This window comes from Macaca fascicularis, chromosome 16, assembly GCF_037993035.2.
Source record: "Macaca fascicularis isolate 582-1 chromosome 16, T2T-MFA8v1.1".
Lineage (NCBI taxonomy): Eukaryota > Metazoa > Chordata > Mammalia > Primates > Cercopithecidae > Macaca > Macaca fascicularis.
The window spans coordinates 62,305,533-62,326,025 of NC_088390.1; the positions used below are offsets into that span (position 1 = coordinate 62,305,533).

At 41.1% G+C, this 20,493-nt stretch overlaps 4 protein-coding genes across 8 annotated transcripts; all 4 read left to right on the forward strand.

Moving 5' to 3' along the window:
• Window positions 1–1,523: 1,523 nt before the first annotated feature.
• On the forward strand, window positions 1,524–2,556 carry LOC123569477 (keratin-associated protein 9-2-like). Its single transcript, XM_045375965.3, has one exon. The coding sequence runs from the start codon at window positions 1,577–1,579 to the stop codon at window positions 2,084–2,086; it is 510 nt and encodes a 169-aa protein (XP_045231900.2). The 5' UTR covers window positions 1,524–1,576; the 3' UTR covers window positions 2,087–2,556.
• A 4,423-nt stretch (window positions 2,557–6,979) lies between these two features.
• On the forward strand, window positions 6,980–7,988 carry LOC123569478 (keratin-associated protein 9-2). The gene has a single exon (XM_045375966.2). The coding sequence runs from the start codon at window positions 7,033–7,035 to the stop codon at window positions 7,540–7,542; it is 510 nt and encodes a 169-aa protein (XP_045231901.2). The 5' UTR covers window positions 6,980–7,032; the 3' UTR covers window positions 7,543–7,988.
• A 4,624-nt stretch (window positions 7,989–12,612) lies between these two features.
• Window positions 12,613–13,293, forward strand: LOC102134895 (keratin-associated protein 9-4). Of its 5 annotated transcripts, none has more exons than XM_065531590.1 (2): window positions 12,613–12,925; window positions 13,031–13,293. In XM_065531590.1, the coding sequence occupies exons 1-2, from the start codon at window positions 12,666–12,668 to the stop codon at window positions 13,272–13,274; spliced, it is 504 nt and encodes a 167-aa protein (XP_065387662.1). In that variant the 5' UTR covers window positions 12,613–12,665; the 3' UTR covers window positions 13,275–13,293. The 5 variants fall into 5 exon arrangements, with proteins under 5 accessions (XP_065387662.1, XP_065387663.1, XP_065387660.1 ...); XM_065531591.1 differs by having other exon boundaries at window positions 13,049–13,293; XM_065531588.1 differs by having other exon boundaries at window positions 12,613–12,923; window positions 12,984–13,293.
• A 5,816-nt stretch (window positions 13,294–19,109) lies between these two features.
• Window positions 19,110–20,140, forward strand: LOC102124901 (uncharacterized). The gene has a single exon (XM_005584160.4). It carries the CDS (start codon window positions 19,163–19,165, stop codon window positions 19,670–19,672), a length of 510 nt encoding a protein of 169 aa, XP_005584217.3. The 5' UTR covers window positions 19,110–19,162; the 3' UTR covers window positions 19,673–20,140.
• The last annotated feature ends 353 nt before the right edge of the window (window positions 20,141–20,493 follow it).

The window sequence follows — 20,493 nt, forward strand, 5'->3', positions numbered from 1 at the left end:
ATATGACTGATGTCTGCATAGAAAGGGGAAATTCAGAGACAGTATGCATATAGTAGAAAAATTATGTCAAACACACATGGAAATGATAGACATCAACAAGTCAAGGAGAGAAACGTGGAACAGACACTTCCCTCACAGCCTTCAGATGAAAACATTGCAAACACCTTAATTTTGGAACTGTGAAAAAATAAATTTAAGCCACTTGGTTTACAGTAATTTATCATGGCAGTGCTAGTAAGTTAATATACTTACTAAGTATCCTGAGCTATAAATACATTCTGCTATACTATATGGCTTAAGGATAATTACCCCTCACCAAATAGTAACTCCTTTCTCTGTCTGCTGCTCTGCTGACAGGAAGAGTCCAAAATGACTAGGTGATACTGATTCCTTTTGATTATGACAAACAAATAGAGAAGCAAATACTATACTTTTTATTCACATGAAAACTTTAAAAAGCCAAAAGTTACCTACTGGATTACAACTTGATAGAGTGATTAGTTGTCCTTGAGAAAGAGTAAGAGGATATAATTGGGAGAGAATGGGATTAATTTCTACTTCCTAACCTGGTAATGGGGACATAGATGTATTTACAATATAATATTATATCAAGTTGGAAATTAATAATTTGCATTTTTCTCAAATGAATGGTATACCTAGAAAATCGTTTAAACATATTAGAACTCCATGATGAATCAGGTATCATCTCAACTCATCTAATTCTTCATTTTAAAAAATGGAGAGAAGAAATGACGCTTACTGTGCTAGTAACTAGGTTTAAGGCTAGAGCCACAGCACATGCTGGTTGGTCTGAATCTCAACCAGTTATGTGATAGAAAGTCCTACATTCTCATCCTGGTAATCACCACACTCACAGGTAAGTCAGAATGACTGGTCGCCCCAGGGCATACATTGCTTTATGCTCTCTAAATCCCAGTGGAATTCTCTGCATCCACTTGCTCTCAATCTGCTCTGCCACATGGAACACACTCTGCCAGATACTCTCTTCCCAAGTGACATTCAAAGAACTGAAAGACACAGGTGGTCAGGGTTGCACAGAGAGATACCTATTAGTCTTCAATCAGAATTTGGTGGGTGAATAGTCTTGGGCCCAGGAATGGATTCATTTTGTCACCATAAATTTATCAACATCATACTTCTCCCCACAGGCACTTCTCAGACCACATTCAGCCAAACGTGAGGCTGGGCAGAGAGAAGTACGTGAGTCTCCCATATTACCAGGACCTATCACATGACCAGATGATGGTCAGAGCAGGAAAGATGCTGATGATGAGAGGAGCTTCCTTCTATCTGAAACGAAGTTTCTATGAGTAATTCACAATTAAGAAACAGATTAAACACTTACTTTCAACATATTCATAACTTTTAAGAAAGAACTTCCCCTTTGACAATCCCAAAAGGATTGTGGAAAACAATGTAAATAGCAACAAGGAAAAGTCCTGCTGATTGGTGGAAACTTTGGAGGCCAGGTGTATAAAAGGTCCCGATTGCAAGGGGTCATCAGATTCTGGGAAATTCACCTCTGAACAGAAGCCCACCTTCCACCCCTGACACCATGACCAACTGTTGCTCCCCTTGCTGTCAGCCTACGTGCTGCAGGACCACCTGCTGCAGGACCACCTGCTGGAAGCCCACCTGTGTGACCACCTGCAGCAGCACACCCTGCTGCCAGCCCACCTGCTGTGTGTCCAGCTGCTGCCAGCCTTGCTGCCGCCCAACTTGCTGTCAAAACACTTGCTGCCAGCCCACCTGTGTGACCAGCTGCTGCCAGCCTTCCTGCTGCAGCACACCCTGCTGCCAGCCCACCTGCTGTGGGTCAAGCTGCTGTGGCCAAACCAGCTGTGGGTCCAGCTGTGGCCAGATCAGCTCCTGTGCACCTGTCTACTGCAGAAGAACCTGCTACCACCCCACATGTGTCTGCCTGCCTGGTTGCCTAAACCAGAGCTATGGATCCAGCTGCTGCCAGCCCTGCTGCCGCCCAGCCTGCTGTGAGACCACCTGCTGCAGGACCACTTGCTTCCAGCCCACCTGTGTGACCAACTGCTGCCAGCCTTCTTGCTGTTGATCAACTCCCAAGAGAACCACCGTCCTCACACAAGAACCTTCTGCTCAATTGACTGATCTTTTGGGGGACTAATTTACTTTGCTGCTGACAGCCACTGTGCTCTCACCCAAATTTTTATGAATTATCTGCATGTTTAAAATCTTGGGAATCTGTTTGAGGGAGGGCAGAATACTTCATCCTGATTCTCTTTTACCTTCCACCTTGTGGATCATGTGCCAGCTTCGTGTGTTCTCAATTTGGAGTCATGGTCTCAGCTTTCACTTGAAAGTCAAGAGTTTCATTCTCTGCTTCTAAGGAATTTAGGTTTCTGCAACTGATCGATAAACTTTGCAATTATATTTTTGTTTTCAATATCGTCCTCATGGTTCTTGTATCCTTTTTTCTTTTTTCATGATAACTTTGAGTTATGTCCCTGGTAGCAGAAATTCTTTGCTATGTTTCTGAATAAAGTCTGAACCATCCTCATCTCATATGCGGTTTTGTTTTATTTAAAAATATTTCTGATATGGGATTTACACATATATCACATACGATAGGTATTATCCAGTTTGATTCTCAAAACAGACAATCATCTGTTATTACCTTTTTTCTGAGTTGAGAACAATTTAATGTGTGATGTTATGTAACTACTAAAGGGCAGATTCTGGTCCAAGGTGAAGTTCTCTCTTTCTGGCCGAGAGCACTTACATTTAACTCTCAATATAGTGAAATGACATTGGAAGTCAGCATTAGCAAGACTTGCACTTGAGTTTATTTAACAGTGAGAGAAATAATCTCTCATATTTGCAGATAACGTTTTTGTTAACACACACAAAAAATTACCAGCATAATTTCCCACACCTGAATGAGGAACAGGTGCATGATATGGCAGCAGGAACTGCATTTAATGGCTGCCCTGAGTGCAGGGACTGTGTTTTCTCAGTCTCCAACCAGCCATTCATTCACTTTTACTGCAACAAAAAATGCTTGAGAATGTATTGTGGACTCATGAGAGGGAGTCTATCTGAAGAAACTTTTACTCAGTATCATGTAAATAAAATTTTTATGCAGCCTCTGTCTTCTGAATACCGATTGATGAAGTATGTGAAACTAAGTTATTCCTTGTAAAATACAGACCATACATTATGCCACATTAAGACAATTTTTCCATTACTTGAAATCTTATGAGGAAAATTAACTAAGAACAAAGCTGAGAACTGACAAACTGCACACTGGGCGTGTACGACTTGGCACAATCCATAATCTCTGAGCCGAGGAGGGAATAAAACAACCTTCACATTTTGTGAGGCCAATATGAAGCATCTAAAGAAACAAAAAACTTTTGTTTCCAGGGAAATCAGAAGAAGGTAAGAAAGGAGCAAAGTAGAACTTGTGCCTTCATAGAAGTCATGATAGACAGAGGTTGGTGCTTCGGGTCCTGAACTGATGTAAGATAAGCATTCACTCATGTAAGGATTGATTGCTACTGGCTCTGAGAGAAATTGAAAAGTCGGGGACCTGGATCACCTTCTTGGGATCTCCTACCAGCATGGGAGTGGTGGAAATACCTCTGATGAGCTAACAATGTGGATTTCCATGACAGATGCCAACTTTTGAAACTGAATCTAGATGCTCTGAAGACTTGGCTAAGAGATAACGGCCACTTACTGTGATCATCGTTCAGGGATGAAGTAAAGGAGATGAAAGCTAGGACATTCTCTTGAATAGCATCAGTTATGAAACATGAATCAGTTCAGCATTTCTAATGTACAGTAATGTGACTATAGCGAAAAACACTTTATCATATATCTGAAATTAACTGAGAAGGTAGATCTTAAATGTTCACACCACAAAAATAAAAAGGAAATGGTAACTACGTGACCTAATAAATATGCTATTCACAATGAATATATATATCAGAGCATCACCTTGTATACCTGAAATATACACAATTTTCATTTGTCAATTATACCTCAGTACAGCTAGAAAAAAAATGTATTCAGTTGATCTAGTTAATTATTACAAAAATATTCTTATCTTCAACATGAAAATTAGGAATTTTCTAAAAAAAAAACACTAATTCTGGGATGCCTGCTACTGATGGGTATTGGCTAAGTGCTTTGTGTACCTTATTATTAACTCTTTAACAAACTTTCAAAATAGGTATTAATGTTCCCTTTGTAGAGATGAGAAATTTGAGGCTGAGAGAGTGAACGTATTGTCATAGATTAGTTTCTCAAAGAGGAGACTCTGAAAAAAAGATTCCAGTGAAAGTAGTTTACTGGGAAGTGCAGATCACACTGGTAGGGATTGGGGAAGTGATACAGAAAAGGGTTCACTATTAAGTCAGTATCACAGTCACCAACTAAAGCTTACGTTAAAGGGAAAATTATCAGAAATGATGAAAAACACACAGCTAGAATTATCCTACTTCAGGAATGAGGAAGCTAGAGTCTTTATAAATCAGCTCTCCAGAATCACTGGTTGAGTGTTTTTCTCTGTGTTGCATTCACAGGTGGCATGACTTTCTACAGCTGCAATACAAGAGCCCTTAGGCACAGAGATGCAGATTTTGACAGATGGAAATTAATCCAAGCACATTAATATCCAAGATATATGGGTGCAGTCATGAAAACTTGTCTATGACCTACAATTAGCTCCACTCAAGTCAAATATTGCTACTTAAATATGATGGACAGCCACAAGCTTTAGGAGAAGGAAGAAGAGGAAGAGAGGAAGAGGAGGAAGGGAAGGGACAGAAGATGAGAAGAGGAGGAAAGACGAAAGAAAGAAAAACAGAACAACAGAGAGAAGGAAGGAAAAGAAAGGAAGAAAGAAAAAGAAAAAAAGAAAGAAAAAAAAAAGAAAGAAAGAAACAAGAAAGAAAGAAGGAAAGAAAGACAGAAAGAAAGAAAGGAAAGACAAGAAAAGAAAAGAAAGAAGGAAGAAAGAAAGAGAAAAAGAAAGAAAAAGAAAAAGGAGGAAGTGAGATGTAAAATGAAGGCCAATGACATAAGCTACACCTACTGCTGCTGTAATACAGTGCACTTGAGATTCACAATCTCCATTAATTATCACCAGTTCTATTCTCCCTTCACCCCTGGACAGCATTCTTCTTGGTCTAATTAATTGCTGATAGAGTAGCTCAGAACTTCCTTCCTGAAGGGTCTGAGCCTCTCGTTACTATACCACTGTCCACTGTGATTGCTGTTCTTACTCATCTGTGGTTATCACTGGGCATGGACACACTATGAGATTCTGCAGTGTTATGAGTTAATTCGTGTCCACCAAAATTCATACACAAATAGAATCATTTAAAATGTTATGTGACAAGACAAGTTCATATGGGAAACACTTAGGTCTCTGATTAAATATCACTGATATCTATACATGGGGGAAATTCAGACAGTATGATATAGTAGAAAAATTATATGAAACACACATGGGAATGATAGGCATCTGCAAGTTAAGGAGAAAGACCGGAAACAGATCCTTCCCTCGCAGCCTTCAGACGAAAACAACATTGCCAACACCTTAATTTCAGACTAATAGTCTTAGGGACTGTTAAAAAAATAAATTTAAGCCACTTGGTTTGCAGTAATTCATCATAGCAGTGCTAGTAAATCAATATACTAAGTAAATCTTCTGAGGTATAGATATATTCTCCTACACTGTATGGCTTGAGGATAACTACCCATCATCAAATAGTAACTCCTTTCTCTTGTCTGCTGCTCTGCTGACAGGAAGAGGCCAAAATTACTAGGTGATAAGGATTACTTTTGTTTATGACAAAGAAATAGAGAAGTAAATACTACACTTTTTACTCACATGAAGACTTTTAAAAGCCAAAAGTTACCTACTGGATTACAACTTGATAGAGAGATTAGCTGTCTTTGGGAATGAGTAAGAGGATATAATTAGGAGAGAATGGGATTAATTTCTATTTCCTAACCTGGTAATGGGGCCATAAATATATTTACAATATAATACTATATCAAGTTGGAAATTAATACTTTGCATTCTTCTCAAATGAATGGTATACCTAGAAAATGTTTTAAACATGTTAGAACTCCCCAATGAATCAGGTATCATCTCAGCTCATCTAATTCCTTCATTAAAAAGAAATATGTAGAGAGAAGAAATGATGCTTACTTTGCTAGTCACTAGTTTTAAGGCTAGAAGCACAGCTCATACTCGTTGGCCTGAATCTCAAGCAGTTATGTGATAGTAAGTCCTCCATTATCATCCCGGTAATCGCCACACTCACAGACAAGTCAGAATGAATAGTCACGCCCGGGCTTAGATTGTTCAAAACTGTCAAAATCCCAGTGGATTTCCCTGCATCGACCTGCTCTTGATCTGCTCTGCCACATGAACACACTCTGCCAGACACCCTCTTCCCAAGTGATGTTCAAAGAACTGAAAGACACAGGTGGTGAGGGGCGCACAGGGAGATGCCTGTTAGTCTTGAGCTAGAATTTGGTGGGTGAGTAGTCTTGGGCCCAGGCATGGATTCCTTTTGTCACGGTAAGTAGATCAGCATCATGCTTCTCCCCACAGACGCTTCCCATGCCACATACAGCCAACCATGAGGCTGGGCAGAGAGAACTTCCTGAGCCTCCCAGATCACCAGGAACTATCATATGACCAGATGATGGTCAGAGCAGGAAAGATGCTGATGATGAGATGGGCTTCCTTTCATCTGAAACGAAGTTTCTATGAGTAATTCACAATTAAGAAACAGATTAAACCCTTACTTTCAACAGATTCATAACTTTTGAGAAAGAACTTCCCCTTTGACAATCCCAAAAGGATTGTGGAAAACAATGTAAATAGCAACAAGGAAAAGTCCTGCTGATTGGTGGAAACTTTGGAGGCCAGGTGTATAAAAGGTCCAGATTGCAAGGGGTCATCACATTCTGGGAAATTCACCTCTGAACAGAAGCCCACCCTCCACCTCTGACACCATGACCAACTGTTGCTCCCCTTGCTGTCAGCCTACGTGCTGCAGGACCACCTGCTGCAGGACCACCTGCTGGAAGCCCACCTGTGTGACCACCTGCAGCAGCACACCCTGCTGCCAGCCCTCCTGCTGTGTGTCCAGCTGCTGCCAGCCTTGCTGCCGCCCAACTTGCTGTCAAAACACCTGCTGCCAGCCCACCTGTGTAACCAGCTGCTGCCAGCCTTCCTGCTGCAGCACACCCTGCTGCCAGCCCACCTGCTGTGGGTCAAGCTGCTGTGGCCAAACCAGCTGTGGGTCCAGCTGTGGCCAGACCAGCTCCTGTGCCCCTGTCTACTGCAGAAGGACCTGCTACCACCCCACATGTGTCTGCCTGCCTGGTTGCCTAAACCAGAGCTATGGATCTAGCTGCTGCCAGCCCTGCTGCCGCCCAGCCTGCTGTGAGACCACCTGCTGCAGGACCACTTGCTTCCAGCCCACCTGTGTGACCAACTGCTGCCAGCCTTCTTGCTGCTGATCAAGTCCCAAGAGAACCACCGTCCTCACACAAGAACTTTCTGCTCGACTGACTTATATTTTGGGGGACTAATTTACTTTGCTGCTGACAGCCACCATGCTCTCACCCAAATTTTTATGAATTCTATGCGTGTATGAGTCTTGGGAATCTGTTTCACGGATGGCAAAATACTTCATCCTGATTCTCCTTTTCCTTCCACCTTGTGGATCATGTGCCAGCTTCGTGTGTCATCAATTCGGGGTCATGGTCTCAGCTTTGACTCAAAACTCAAGATCTTCATTCTCTGCTTCTAAGGAATTTAGGTTTCTGCGATTGATCAATAATCTTTGCAATTGTATTTTTGTTTTCAATATCCTCCTTATGTTTCTTGTATCCTTCTTTCTTGTGTTCATGATGACTTTGGGTTATGTCCCTGGTAGCAGAAGTTCTTAGCTATATGATTTTGAATAAACTCTGAACTATCCTCATCTCATAAGGTGTTTTGTTTTATTTGAAAGCATTTCTGATATGGGATTTACACACTTATCATATACCATAGGTATTATCCAGCTTGATTCCCAAAACAGATGGTCATGTATTGTTACCTTCATTTTTTTGGCTGAGAACAATTTAATGTGTGATGATATGTAGCTAATAAGGACAGATTCTGATCCAAGCTGAGGTCCTCTCTTTCTATCCAAGGACACTTACATTTAACTCTCAATATAGTAGAAATGACATTGGAAGTCAGCACTAGCAAGACATGCACTTGAGTTTCTTTAACAACGAGAGGATTAATCACTTATATTTGCAGATAACATTTTTGTTCACATAAACTTAATTTCCAACTTAGTTTCCTGCACCTCAGTGAGCAAGAGTTGCATGATATGGCAGCAGGGACTGCATTTAATGGCTGCCCCGAATGCAGAGATCTTTTCATCTCAGCCTCTGATCAGCCATTGATTCCATTCACCTGCATCAAAAACTGCTTGAGAATTCATTGTGGACTCATGAGAGGGAGTCTCATCTGAAGAAACGTATTCTTGGTATCATATAAATAAAATATTTATACGGCCCCCTGTCCTGGATACCTATTGACAAATTAAATGAAACTAAGCTATTCCTTGTAAAATACAGACCTTAACATTATGCCACATTAAGACAATTTGTCCCCTACTTGAAATCTTATGAGGAAAATTAACTAAGAACAAAGTTGAGAACTGACAAACTGCACACTGGGCGTGTACGACTTGGCACAATCCATAATCTCTGAGCCGAGGAGGGAATAAAACAACCTTCACATTTTGTGAGGCCAATATGAAGCATCTAAAGAAACAAAAAACTTTTGTTTCCAGGAAAATCAGAAGAAGGCAAGAAAGGAGCAAAGTAGAACTTGTGCCTTCATAGAAGTCATGATAGACAGAGGTTGGTGCTTCGGGTCCTGAACTGATGTAAGATAAGCATTCACTCATGTAAGGATTGATTGATGCTGACTCTGAGAGAAATTGAAAAGTCGGGGACCTGGGTCACCTTCTTGGGACCTCCTACCAGCATGGGAGTGGTGGAAATACCTCTGATGAGCTAACAATGTGGATTTCCATGACAGATGCCAACTTTTGAGACTGTGAATGTAGATGCTCTGAAGACTTGGCTAAGAGATAACAGCCACTTACTGTGATCATCGTTCAGGGATGAAGTAAAGGAGATGAAAACTAGGACATTCTCTTGACTAGCATCAGTTATGAAAGATGAATAAGTTCAGCATGTCTAATGTACAGCAATGTGACTATAGTTAAAAACATATTATCATATATCTGAAATTAACTGAGAAGTTACATCTTAAATGTTCACACCACAAAAATAAAAAGGAAATGGTAACTACATGACCTAATAAATATGCTATTTACAATGAATATATATATCAGAGCATCACCTTGTATACCTGAAATATACACAATTTTCATTTGTCAATTATACCTCAGTACAGCTAGAAAAAATTTATTTAGTTGATCTAGTTAATTATTACAAAAATATTCTTACCTTCAACGTTAAAATTAGGAATTTTCTGAACAAAAACACTAATTCTGGGATGCCTGCTATCTGATGGGTATTGGCTAAATGCTTTGTGTACATTTTTATTAACTCTAACAAACTTTCAAAATAGGTATTAATGTTCCCTTTGTAGAGATGAGAAATTTGAGGCTGAGAGAGTGAACGTATTGTCATAGATTAGTTTCTCATAGAAGAGACTTTGAAAAAAAGATTCCAGTGAAAGTAGTTTACTGGGAAGTGCAGATCACACTGGTAGGGATTGGGGAAGTGGTACAGAAAAGGGTTCATTATTAAGTCAGTATCACAGTCACCAACTAAAGCTTAAACTAAAGGGAAAATTATCAGAAATGATGAAAAACACACAGCTAGAATTATCCTACTTCAGGAATGAAGCTACTGTCTTTATAAATCAGCTCTCCAGAATCACTGGTTGAGTGTTTTCCTCTGTGTTGCATTCACAGGTGGCATGACTTTCTACAGCTGCAATACAAGAGCCCTTAGGCACAGAGATGCAGACACTGACAGATGAAATTAATCCAAGCACACTAATATCCAAAATATATGGATGCAATCATGAAAACTTGTCTACGATCACAATTAGCTCCACTCAAGTCAAATATTTGCTACTTAAATATGATGGACAGCCACAAGCTCTAGGAGAAGGAAGAAGAGGAAGAGAGGAAGCCAAAAAAGAGAAGGGACAGAAGAGGAGGAGGGAAGAAAAAGAAAGAAAAACAGAATGAGAGAGAAGGAAGGATGGAAGGAAGGAAGGAACGAAGGAAGGAAGGAAGGAAGGAAGGAAGGAAGGAAGGAAGGAAGGAAGGAAGGAAGGAAGGAAGGGGAACGGAGGGAGGCGAGAGGGAGGAAGAGAAAGAAAGAAAAAGAAAGAAAGAATGAAAGAAATAAAGAAAGAAAGAAGAAAGAGAGAGGGGAAGGGAATGGAGGAAGGAAGGAAGGGAGGGAGGAAAGAAGGAAGGAAGGAAGGAAGGAAGGAAGGAAGGAAGGAAGGAAAGAAAGAAAGAAAGAAAGAAAGAAAGAAAGAAAGAAAGAAAGAAAGAAAGAAAGAAAGAAAGAAAGAGAGAAAGAAAAGAAAGAAAGAAGAAGGAAAGGAAAAGAAAGGAGAGGAAGTGAGCTATAAAATGAAGGCCAATTAAATAATCTACACTTACTTCTGCTATAATACAGTGCACCTGAGTTTCATAAACTCCATTAATTACCACCAGTTCTATTCTTCCTTCACACCTGGCCAGCATTCTTGTTAGTCTACATAACTGCCTGATAGAGTAGCTCAGGGCTTCCTTCCTGAAGGGTCTGAGCCTCTAGTTTCTATACAATTGTCCACTGTGATTGCTGTTTTTACTCATTTGTGGTTATCGCTGAGCATGAACACATTATGAGATTCTGCAGTGTTATGGGTTAATTTGTGTCTCTCAAAATTCATATTCAAATAGAATCATTTAAAATGTTATCTGATAAGACAAGTTCACATTGAAAACAATTAGGCCTCTGATTAAATATGACTGTGTCTATTACAAGAGAGAAATTTGGAGACAGTATGCATATAGTAGAAAAATTCTGTCAAACACACATGGAAATGATAGACATCTACAAGTCAAGGAGAGAAACCTGGAACAGATACGTCTCTCACAGCCTTCAGATGAAAACAATATTGCCAACACCTTGATTTCAGAATAGAGGTCTTCATAACTTTGATAAATAAATTTAAGCCACTCTTTTTCAGTAATCCATCAGGGCAGTGCTAGTAAATTAATATACTCAGTAAACCTCCTGAGCTATAGATATATTTTGCTACACTATATGGCTTGAGAGTAATTATCCCTCGCCAAATAGTAACTCCTTTCTCTCTCTGCTGCTTTGCTTGTATGAAGAGTCCAAAATGACTCGGCGATAAACATTACTTTTGTTTATGCCAAATAAATAGAGAAGCAAATGCTATAATTTTTATTCACATGAAAACTTCAAAAAGCCAAAACTTACCTATTGGATTACAACTTGATAGAGTGATTAGCTGTCTTTGGGAATGAATAAGAGGATATAATTGGGAAAGAATGGGATTAATTTCTATTTCCTAACTTAGTAATGGAGCCATAGATGTATTTACAATATAATACTATCTCAAGCTGGAAATTAATACTTTGCATTCTTCTCAAATGAATGGTATATCTAGAAAATGTTTTAAACATGTTAGAATTCCACGATGAACCAGGCGTCATATCAACTCATCTAATTCCTTCATTAAAAAGAAAGAGAGAAGACATAATGCTTACTGTGCTAGTAACCGGGTTGCAGCTAGAGCCAGAGCGCATGCTGGTTGGCCTGAATCTCAATCAGTTATGTCATAGAAAGTCATACATTCTCATCCTGGTAATCGCCACACTCGCAGACAAATCAGAATGACTGGTCACTCAGGGCGTAGATTGCTTGATGCTGTGTAAATCCCAGTGGATTTCTCTGCATCCACCTGCTCTCAATCTGCTCTGCCACATGGAACACACTCTGCCAGACACCCTCTTCCCAAGTGACATTCAAAGAACTGAAAGACACAGGTGGTGTGGGTTGCATAGAGAGATGCCTGTTAGTCTTGAGCTAGAATTTGGTGGGTGAATAGTCTTGGGCCCAGGAATGGATTCCTTTTGTCACCATAAATATATCAGCATCATGCTTCTCCTCACAGACACTTCCCAGTCTACATACAGCCAACTATGAGGCTGGGCAGAGAGAACTTCCTGAGCCTCCCGGATCACCAGGAACTATCACATGACCAGATGATGGTCAGAGCAGGAAAGATGCTGATGTTGAAATGGGCTTCCTTTTATCTGAAACGAAGTTTCTATGAGTAATTAACAATTAAGAAACAGATTAAACCTTAGTCTGTTTAACCTTAAGGAAGCAACTACCCTTTGAGAATCACAAACGTACTGTGGAAAACAATGTAAACAGCAGCAAGGAAAAGTCCTGCTGATTGGTGGAAACTTTGGAGGCCAGGTGTATAAAAGGTCCAGATTGCAAGGGGTCATCACATTCTGGGAAACTCACCTCTGAACAGAAACCCACCCTCCACCCCTGACACCATGACCAACTGTTGCTCCCCTTGCTGTCAGCCTACGTGCTGCAGGACCACCTGCTGCAGGACCACCTGCTGGAAGCCCACCTGTGTGACCACCTGCAGCAGCACACCCTGCTGCCAGCCCACCTGCTGTGTGTCCAGCTGCTGCCAGCCTTGCTGCCGCCCAACTTGCTGTCAAAACACCTGCTGCCAGCCCACCTGTGTGACCAGCTGCTGTCAGCCTTCCTGCTGCAGCACACCCTGCTGCCAGCCCTCCTGCTGTGTGTCCAGCTGTTGCCAGCCTTGCTGCCACCCAATTTGCTGTCAAAACACCTGCTGCCAGCCCACCTGTGTGACCAGCTGCTGCCAGCCCTCCTGCTGTGGGTCCAGCTGCTGTGACCAAACCAGCTGTGGGTCCAGCTGTGGCCAGACCAGCTCCTGTGCACCTGTCTACTGCAGAAGAACCTGCTACCACCCCACATGTGTCTGCCTGCCTGGTTGCCTAAACCAGAGCTGTGGATCCAGCTGCTGCCAGCCCTGCTGCCGCCCAGCCTGCTGTGAGACCACCTGCTGCAGGACCACTTGCTTCCAGCCCACCTGTGTGTCCAGCTGCTGCCAGCCTTCTTGCTGCTGATTAAGTCTCAAGAGAACCACCGTCCTCACAACAACTTGCTGCTCAACTGACTTATCTTTTGGGGGACTAATTTAGTTTGCTGCTGACAGTCACCATGCCCTCACCCAAATTTTTATGAATTCTCTGCATTTATGAATCTTGGGAATCTGCTTCAGGGACAGCAAAATACTTCATCCTGATTCTCCTTTTCCTTCCACCTTGTGGATCACGTGCCAACTTCGTGTGTTCTCAATTTGGAGTCATGTTCTCAGCTTTGACTCAAAACTCAAGATCTTCATTCTCTGCTTCTAAGGAATTTAGGTTTCTGCAACTGATCAATAATCTTTACAATCATATTTTTGTTTTCAATATCCTCCTCATGTTTCTTGTATCCTTCTTTCTTCTTTTCATGATAACTTTGGGTTATGTCCCTGGTAACAGAGATTCTTAGCTATATGTTTCTGAATAAACTTGGAACCAACCTCATCTCATATGGTGTTTTGTTTTATTTGGAATCATTCCTGATATGGGATTTATATACATATCACATATCATAGGTATTATCCAATTTGACTCTCAAAACATATGATCATGTATTATTACCTCCATTCTTTCAGTTGAGTACAATTTAATGTGTGATGTTATGTAGCTAGTAAAGGGCAGACTCTGTTCCAAGCTGAGGTCCTCTCTTTCTGCCCAAGGACATTTATGTTTAACTCTCAATATAGTAGAAAAGACATTGGAAATCAGCACTAGCAAGACATGCACTTGAGTTTATTTAACAATGAGATAAATAATCTCTCATGTTTGCAGCTAACATTTTTGTTGATAAAAAAAATTCCCTAATTAGTTTCCCACACCTTGGCGAGCAACAGCTGCACGATGTGGCAGCAGGGACTGCCCTGAATGCAGGGATCTTTTTGTCTCAGCCTCTGACCAGCCATTCATTCTATGCATCTGCATAAAAAATGCTTGGGAATTTATTGTGGACTCATGAGAGAGAGTCTCATCTGAAGAAACTTATTCTCAATATCATGTAAATAAAATTCTTATACAGCCTTCATCTCCTGAATACCTATTGACAAAGTAAATGAAACTGAGTTATTTCTTGTAAAATACAGACCATATCTTTTGCCACATTAAGACAATCTGTCCCCTAATTGAAATGTTATGAGGAAAATTATGTAAGAACAAAGCTGGGAATTGAGAAACTACTCAATGGGCATGTAAGACTTGGCACAATCCATAATCTCTGAGCCAAGGAAGGGAAAGAAACAGCCTTCTGCATTTTGTGATGCCAATATGAAACATCTAAAGAAATGAAAAGCTTGTGTTTCCAGGAAAATCAGAAGAATGTAAGAAAGGAGAAAAGTAGAACTTGTGTCTTCATAGAAGTCATAATAGACAGAGGTTGATGCTTTGTGTCCTGAACTGCTGTAAGCTAAGCATTCACCCACGGAATGATTGATTGATACTGGCTCTGGGAGAAATACAAAGGTCGGGGACCTGGGTCACCTTCTTGGGACCTCCTACCAGCATGGGAGTGCTAGAAGTACCTCTGATCAGCTAACAATGTAGATTTCCATGACAGATGCGAACTTCTGAGACTGAATCTAGAATACACTGAAGACTTGGCTAAGAGATGAAGGCCGCTTACTGTGATCATCGTTCGGTGATTAAATAAAGGAGATGAAAACTAGGACATTCTCTTTGACCAGCATCAGTTATGAATGATGAATCAGTTCAGCACATCTACTGTACAGTAATGTGACTAAAAACACTTTATCATATAGCTGAAGTTTACCAAGAAGTTAGATCTCAAATGTTCGCACCACAAAAATAAAAAGGAAATGGTAACTAAGTGACCTAACAAATATATTATTCACAATGAATATACGTATCAGAGCATCACCTTGTATACCTGAAATAGATACGATTTTTATTTGTCAATTATACCTCAGTACAGATAGGAAAAAAGTATTTAGTTGATCTAGTTAATTATTACAAAAATATTCTTCAACATTAAAATTGGGAATTTTCTGAACAAAAAAACACTAATATGTTCTGGATTGCCTGCTATATGATGGGCATTTGCTAAACGCTTTGTGTACATTACCACTAATTCTTTAACAAACTTTCAGAATAGACATTAATGTTCCCATCGTAGAGATAAGAAAATTGAGACTGAAGGAGTTAACATAATGTCGTAGATAAGTTTCTCCCAGAAGAGACTCTGGAGAAAAGCTTCCAGGGAAACTAGTTTATCGGGAAATGCAGATCACATTGGTAGGAACTGGGGAAGTGATACAGAAGAGGGTTCACTATTAAGTCAGTATCACAGTCACCAACTAAACTTTAAACTAAAGGGAAACCTGTTAGAAAAGTTGAAAAACACACAGCTAGAATTATCCTACTTCAGGAATGAGGAAGCTAGAGTCTTTACAAATCAGCTCTCCAGAATCATTGGTTGAGTGTTTTTCTCTGTGTTGCCTTCACAGGTGACATGACTTTCTACAGCTGCAATACAAGAGCCCTTAGCCATAGAGATGCAGACTCTGACAGATGGAAATTAATCCAAGCACACTAACATGCAAGATATATGGGTGAACTTATGAAAACTTGTCTGAGACCTACAAGTACCTCCACTCAAGTCAGATCTTTGCTGTATAAATGTGATGCACAGCCACAAGCTCTAGAAGAAGAAAGAAGCAGAGGAGAGGAAGAGGAAGAGAAGTAACAGAAGATGAGAGGAGGAGGAAAGAGAAAAGAAAGAAAAAAGAAAGAGAGAGAGAAGGGAAGGGAAGGGAAGGGAAAAAGGAATGAAAAAAACATGAAGGAAGGAAGGAGAAGGGGTGATTGAAGGAAACAAAAGAAAGAAAAATGAAGAAGGAAAGGAAAAGTTAGGGGAGAAAGTGAGATATAAAATGAAGGCCAATGAAATAAGCTACACTTACTTCTGCTGTAATACAGTGCCCCTGAGATTCATAATCTCCATTAATTCCCACCAGTTCTATTCTCCTTTCACCCCTGGCCAGCACTCTTGTTGCTCTAGATAACTGCCGAGGCAGTAGCTCAGAATGTCCTTCCTGAAGGGTCTGAGCCTCTAGTTACTATACCATTGTCCGCTGTGATTGCTGTTCTTACTCATCTGTGGTTATCACTGGGCATGGACGCACTATGAGATTCTGCAGTGTTATGGGTTAATTTGTGTCCTCCAAAATTCATATACAAATAGAATCATTTAAAATGCTATGTGACAAGACAAGGTCATATTGGAAACAATTAGACCTCTGATTAAATATGACTGATGTCTATATACAAGGGGAAAATTCAAAGACAGTATGCATACAGTAGAAAAATTCTGTCAAACACACATGGAAATGATAGACATCGACAAGTCAAGGAGAGAGACCTGGAACAGATACTTCCCTCACAGGCTTCAGATGAAAACAACATTGCCAACACCTTAATTTCAGACTAGAAGCCTTTGGAACTGTGAAAAAATAAATTTAAGCCACTTGGTTTGCAGTAATTTATCATGGCACTGATAGCAAGTTAATATACTCCGTAAATCTCCTGAGCTATAGATATATTCTCCTACACTATACGGCTTGAGGATAATTACTCCTCACCAAATAGTTAACTCCTTTCTCTGTCTGCTGCTCTCCTGATATGAAGAGTCCAAAGTGACTATGCAATAAGGATTACTTTTGATTATGCCAAAGAAATAGAGAAGTAAATATTATAATTTTTATTTACATGAACATTTTTTAAAGCCAAAAGTTACCTACTGGATTAGAACGTAACAGAGTGATTAGCTGTCTTTGGGAACGAGTAAGAGGATATAATTGGAAGAGAATGAGATTAATTTCTATTTCCTAACATAGATGTACTGGGGACATAGATGTATTTACAATATAATACTGTATCAAGTTGGAAATTAATAATTTGCATTCCTCTGAAATGAATGGTGTATCTAGAAAATGTTTTAAACATGTTAGAACTCCATGATGAATCAGGTGTCATCTCAACTCATCTAATTACTTCATTAAATGGAAATAAAGGCTGTGCACGGTGGCTCACGCCTGTAATATCAGCACTTTGGGAGGCCAAGGCAGGCAGCTCACAATGTCAGGAGTTTGAAACCAGCCTGACAAATTTGGTGAAACCCTCTCTCTACTAAAAATAAAAAAATTAGCCAGGCATGGTGGCGGGCACCTGTAGTCCCAGCTACTCAGGAGGCTGAGGCAGGAGAATCCCTTGAACCCGGGAGGCAGAGGTTGCAGTGAGCCGAGTTCACACCACTGTACTTCAGCCTGGGTGACAGAGCAAGAATTGGTCGAAAGAGAGAGAGAGAGGAGAGAGAGAGAGAGAGAGAGAGAGAGAGAAAGAGAAAGAAAGAAAGAAAGAAAGAAAGAAAGAAAGAAAGAAAGAAAGAAAGAAAGAAAGAAAGAAAGAAAGAAAGGAGGGAGGGAGGGAGGGAGGGAGGGAGGAAGGAAGGAAGGAAAAGAAAGAAAGAAAGAAAGAAGGAAAGAAAGAAAGGAAGGAAGGAAGGAAGGAAGGAAGGAAGGAAGAAGGGAGGGAGGGAGGGAGGGAGGGAGAAAGGAAGGGAGGGAGGGAGGGAGGGAGGGAGGGAGGGAGGAAGGAAGGAAGGAAGGAAAAGAAAGAAAGAAAGAAAGAAAGAAGAAAGAAAGAGAAAGAAGGAAAGAAAGAAAGAAAGAAAGAAAGAAAGAAAGAAAGAAAGAAAGAAAGAAAGAAAGAAAGGAAGGAAGGAAGAAGGGAGGGAGGAAGGAAGGAAGGGAGGGAGGGAGGGAGGGAGGGAGGGAGGAAGGAAGGAAAAGAAAGAAAGAAAAGAAAGAAGAAAGAAAGAGAAAGAAGGAAAGAAAGAAAGAAAGAAAGAAAGAAAGAAAGAAAGAAAGAAAGAAAGAAAGAAAGAAAAAGAAGAAAGAAAGAAAGGAGGGAGGAGGGAGGGAGGGAGGGAGGGAGGAAGGAAGGAAGGAAGGAAGGAAGGAAGGAAGGAAGGAAGGAAGGAAGGAAGGAAGGAAGGAAGGAAGGAAGGAAAGGAAGGAAGGAAAGGAAGGAGAGAAAGAAGAAATGACACTGACCGTGCTAGTAACCAGGGTTATGGCTAGAGCCACAGCTCGTGCTCGTTGGCCTGAATCTCAAGCAGTTACGTTACAGAAAGTTCTACACTCTCGTCCTGGTAATCGCCACACTCAGAGACAAATCAGAATGACTGGTTACTCAGGGCATAGATTGCTTGATGCTGCCTAAATCCCAGTGGATTTCTCTGCATCCACCTGCTCTCAATCTGCTCTGCCACATGGAACACACTTTGCCAGACACCCTCTTCCCAAGTGATGTTCAAAGAACTGAAAGACACAGGTGGTGTGGGTTGCATAGAGAGATGCCTGTTAGTCTTGAATCAGAATTTGGTGGGTGAATAGTCTTGGGCCCAGGAATGGATTCCTTTTGTCACCATAAATATATCAGCATCATGCTTCTCCTCACAGACACTTCCCAGTCTACATACAGCCAACTATGAGGCTGGGCAGAGAGAACTTCCTGAGCCTCCCGGATCACCAGGAACTATCACATGACCAGATGATGGTCAGAGCAGGAAAGATGCAGATGATGAAATGGGCTTCCTTTTATCTGAAACGAAGTTTCTATGAGTAATTAACAATTAAGAAACAGATTAAACCTTAGTCTGTTTAACCTTAAGGAAACAACTACCCTTTGAGATCACAAACGCACTGTGGAAAACAATGTAAACAGCAGCAAGGAAAAGTCCTGCTGATTGGTGGAAACTTTGGAAGCCAGGTGTATAAAAGGTCCTGATTGTAAGGGGTCATCACATTCTGGGAAACTCACCTCTGAACAGAAGCCCACCTTCCACCCCTGACACCATGACCAACTGTTGCTCCCCTTGCTGTCAGCCTACATGCTGCAGGACCACCTGCTGCAGGACCACCTGCTGGAAGCCCACCTGTGTGACCACCTGCAGCAGCACACCCTGCTGCCAGCCCTCCTGCTGTGTGTCCAGCTGCTGCCAGCCTTGCTGCCGCCCAACTTGCTGTCAAAACACCTGCTGCCAGCCCACCTGTGTGACCAGCTGCTGTCAGCCTTCCTGCTGCAGCACACCCTGCTGCCAGCCCACCTGCTGTGGGTCCAGCTACTGTGGCCAAACCAGCTGTGGGTCCAGCTGTGACCAGACCAGCTCCTGTGCACCTGTCTACTGCAGAAGAACCTGCTACCACCCCACATGTGTCTGCCTGCCTGGTTGCCTAAACCAGAGCTATGGATCCAGCTGCTGTCAGCCCTGCTGCCGCCCAGCCTGCTGTGAGACCACCTGCTGCAGGACCACTTGCTTCCAGCCCACCTGTGTGTCCAGCTGCTGCCAGCCTTCTTGCTGCTGATCAACTCCCAAGAGAACCACTATCTTCTCACAACAACTTTCTGCTCAACTGACTTATCTTTTGGGGGACTAGTTTACTTTGCTGCTGACAGCCACCATGCTGTCGCCCACATTTTTATGAACTCTCTGCATGTTTAATATTTTGTGAATCAGCTTCAGGGATGGCAGAATACTTCGTCCTGATTCTCTTTTTCTTACACCTTGTGGATCATGTGCCAGCTTTGTGTGTTCTCAATTTGGAGTCATGATCTCAACTTTGACTCTAAAGTCAAGAGCTTCATTCTCTTCACCTAAGAAACTTAAGTTTCTGCAAATGATTAAGAATCTTCACAACTATGTTTTCTTTTCAATATATTCATGATTCTTGTATCCTCCTTCCTTCTTTTAATGATCACTTTGGGCTATCTCCCGAGAACCAGGAATCTTACCTATATATTTCTTAATAAATAAATTCGGAACCATTCTTCATCACATATGGTGCTTTGTTTTATTTGAAAGCATTCCTGATATGGGATTTACGCATATATCACCTACTGTATGTATTACCCAATTTGATTCTCAAAACAGACAGTAGTGTATTATTGCCTCCATTTTCCAACTGGGAAAATTTTAATGTGTGATGTTATGTAGCTAACAGTGGACAGACTCTGATGCAAGATTGCATCTTCTCTTTCTGTCCAAAGACACTTACAATTAACTCTCAATAAAGTAGAAATGACATTGGGACTCAGCACTAGCAAGTTATGCACTTGAGTTTATTTAACAATGGAAAGAATAATCTCTAGTGTTTGGCAAGAGATAACATTTTCGTTCACAAAAGTC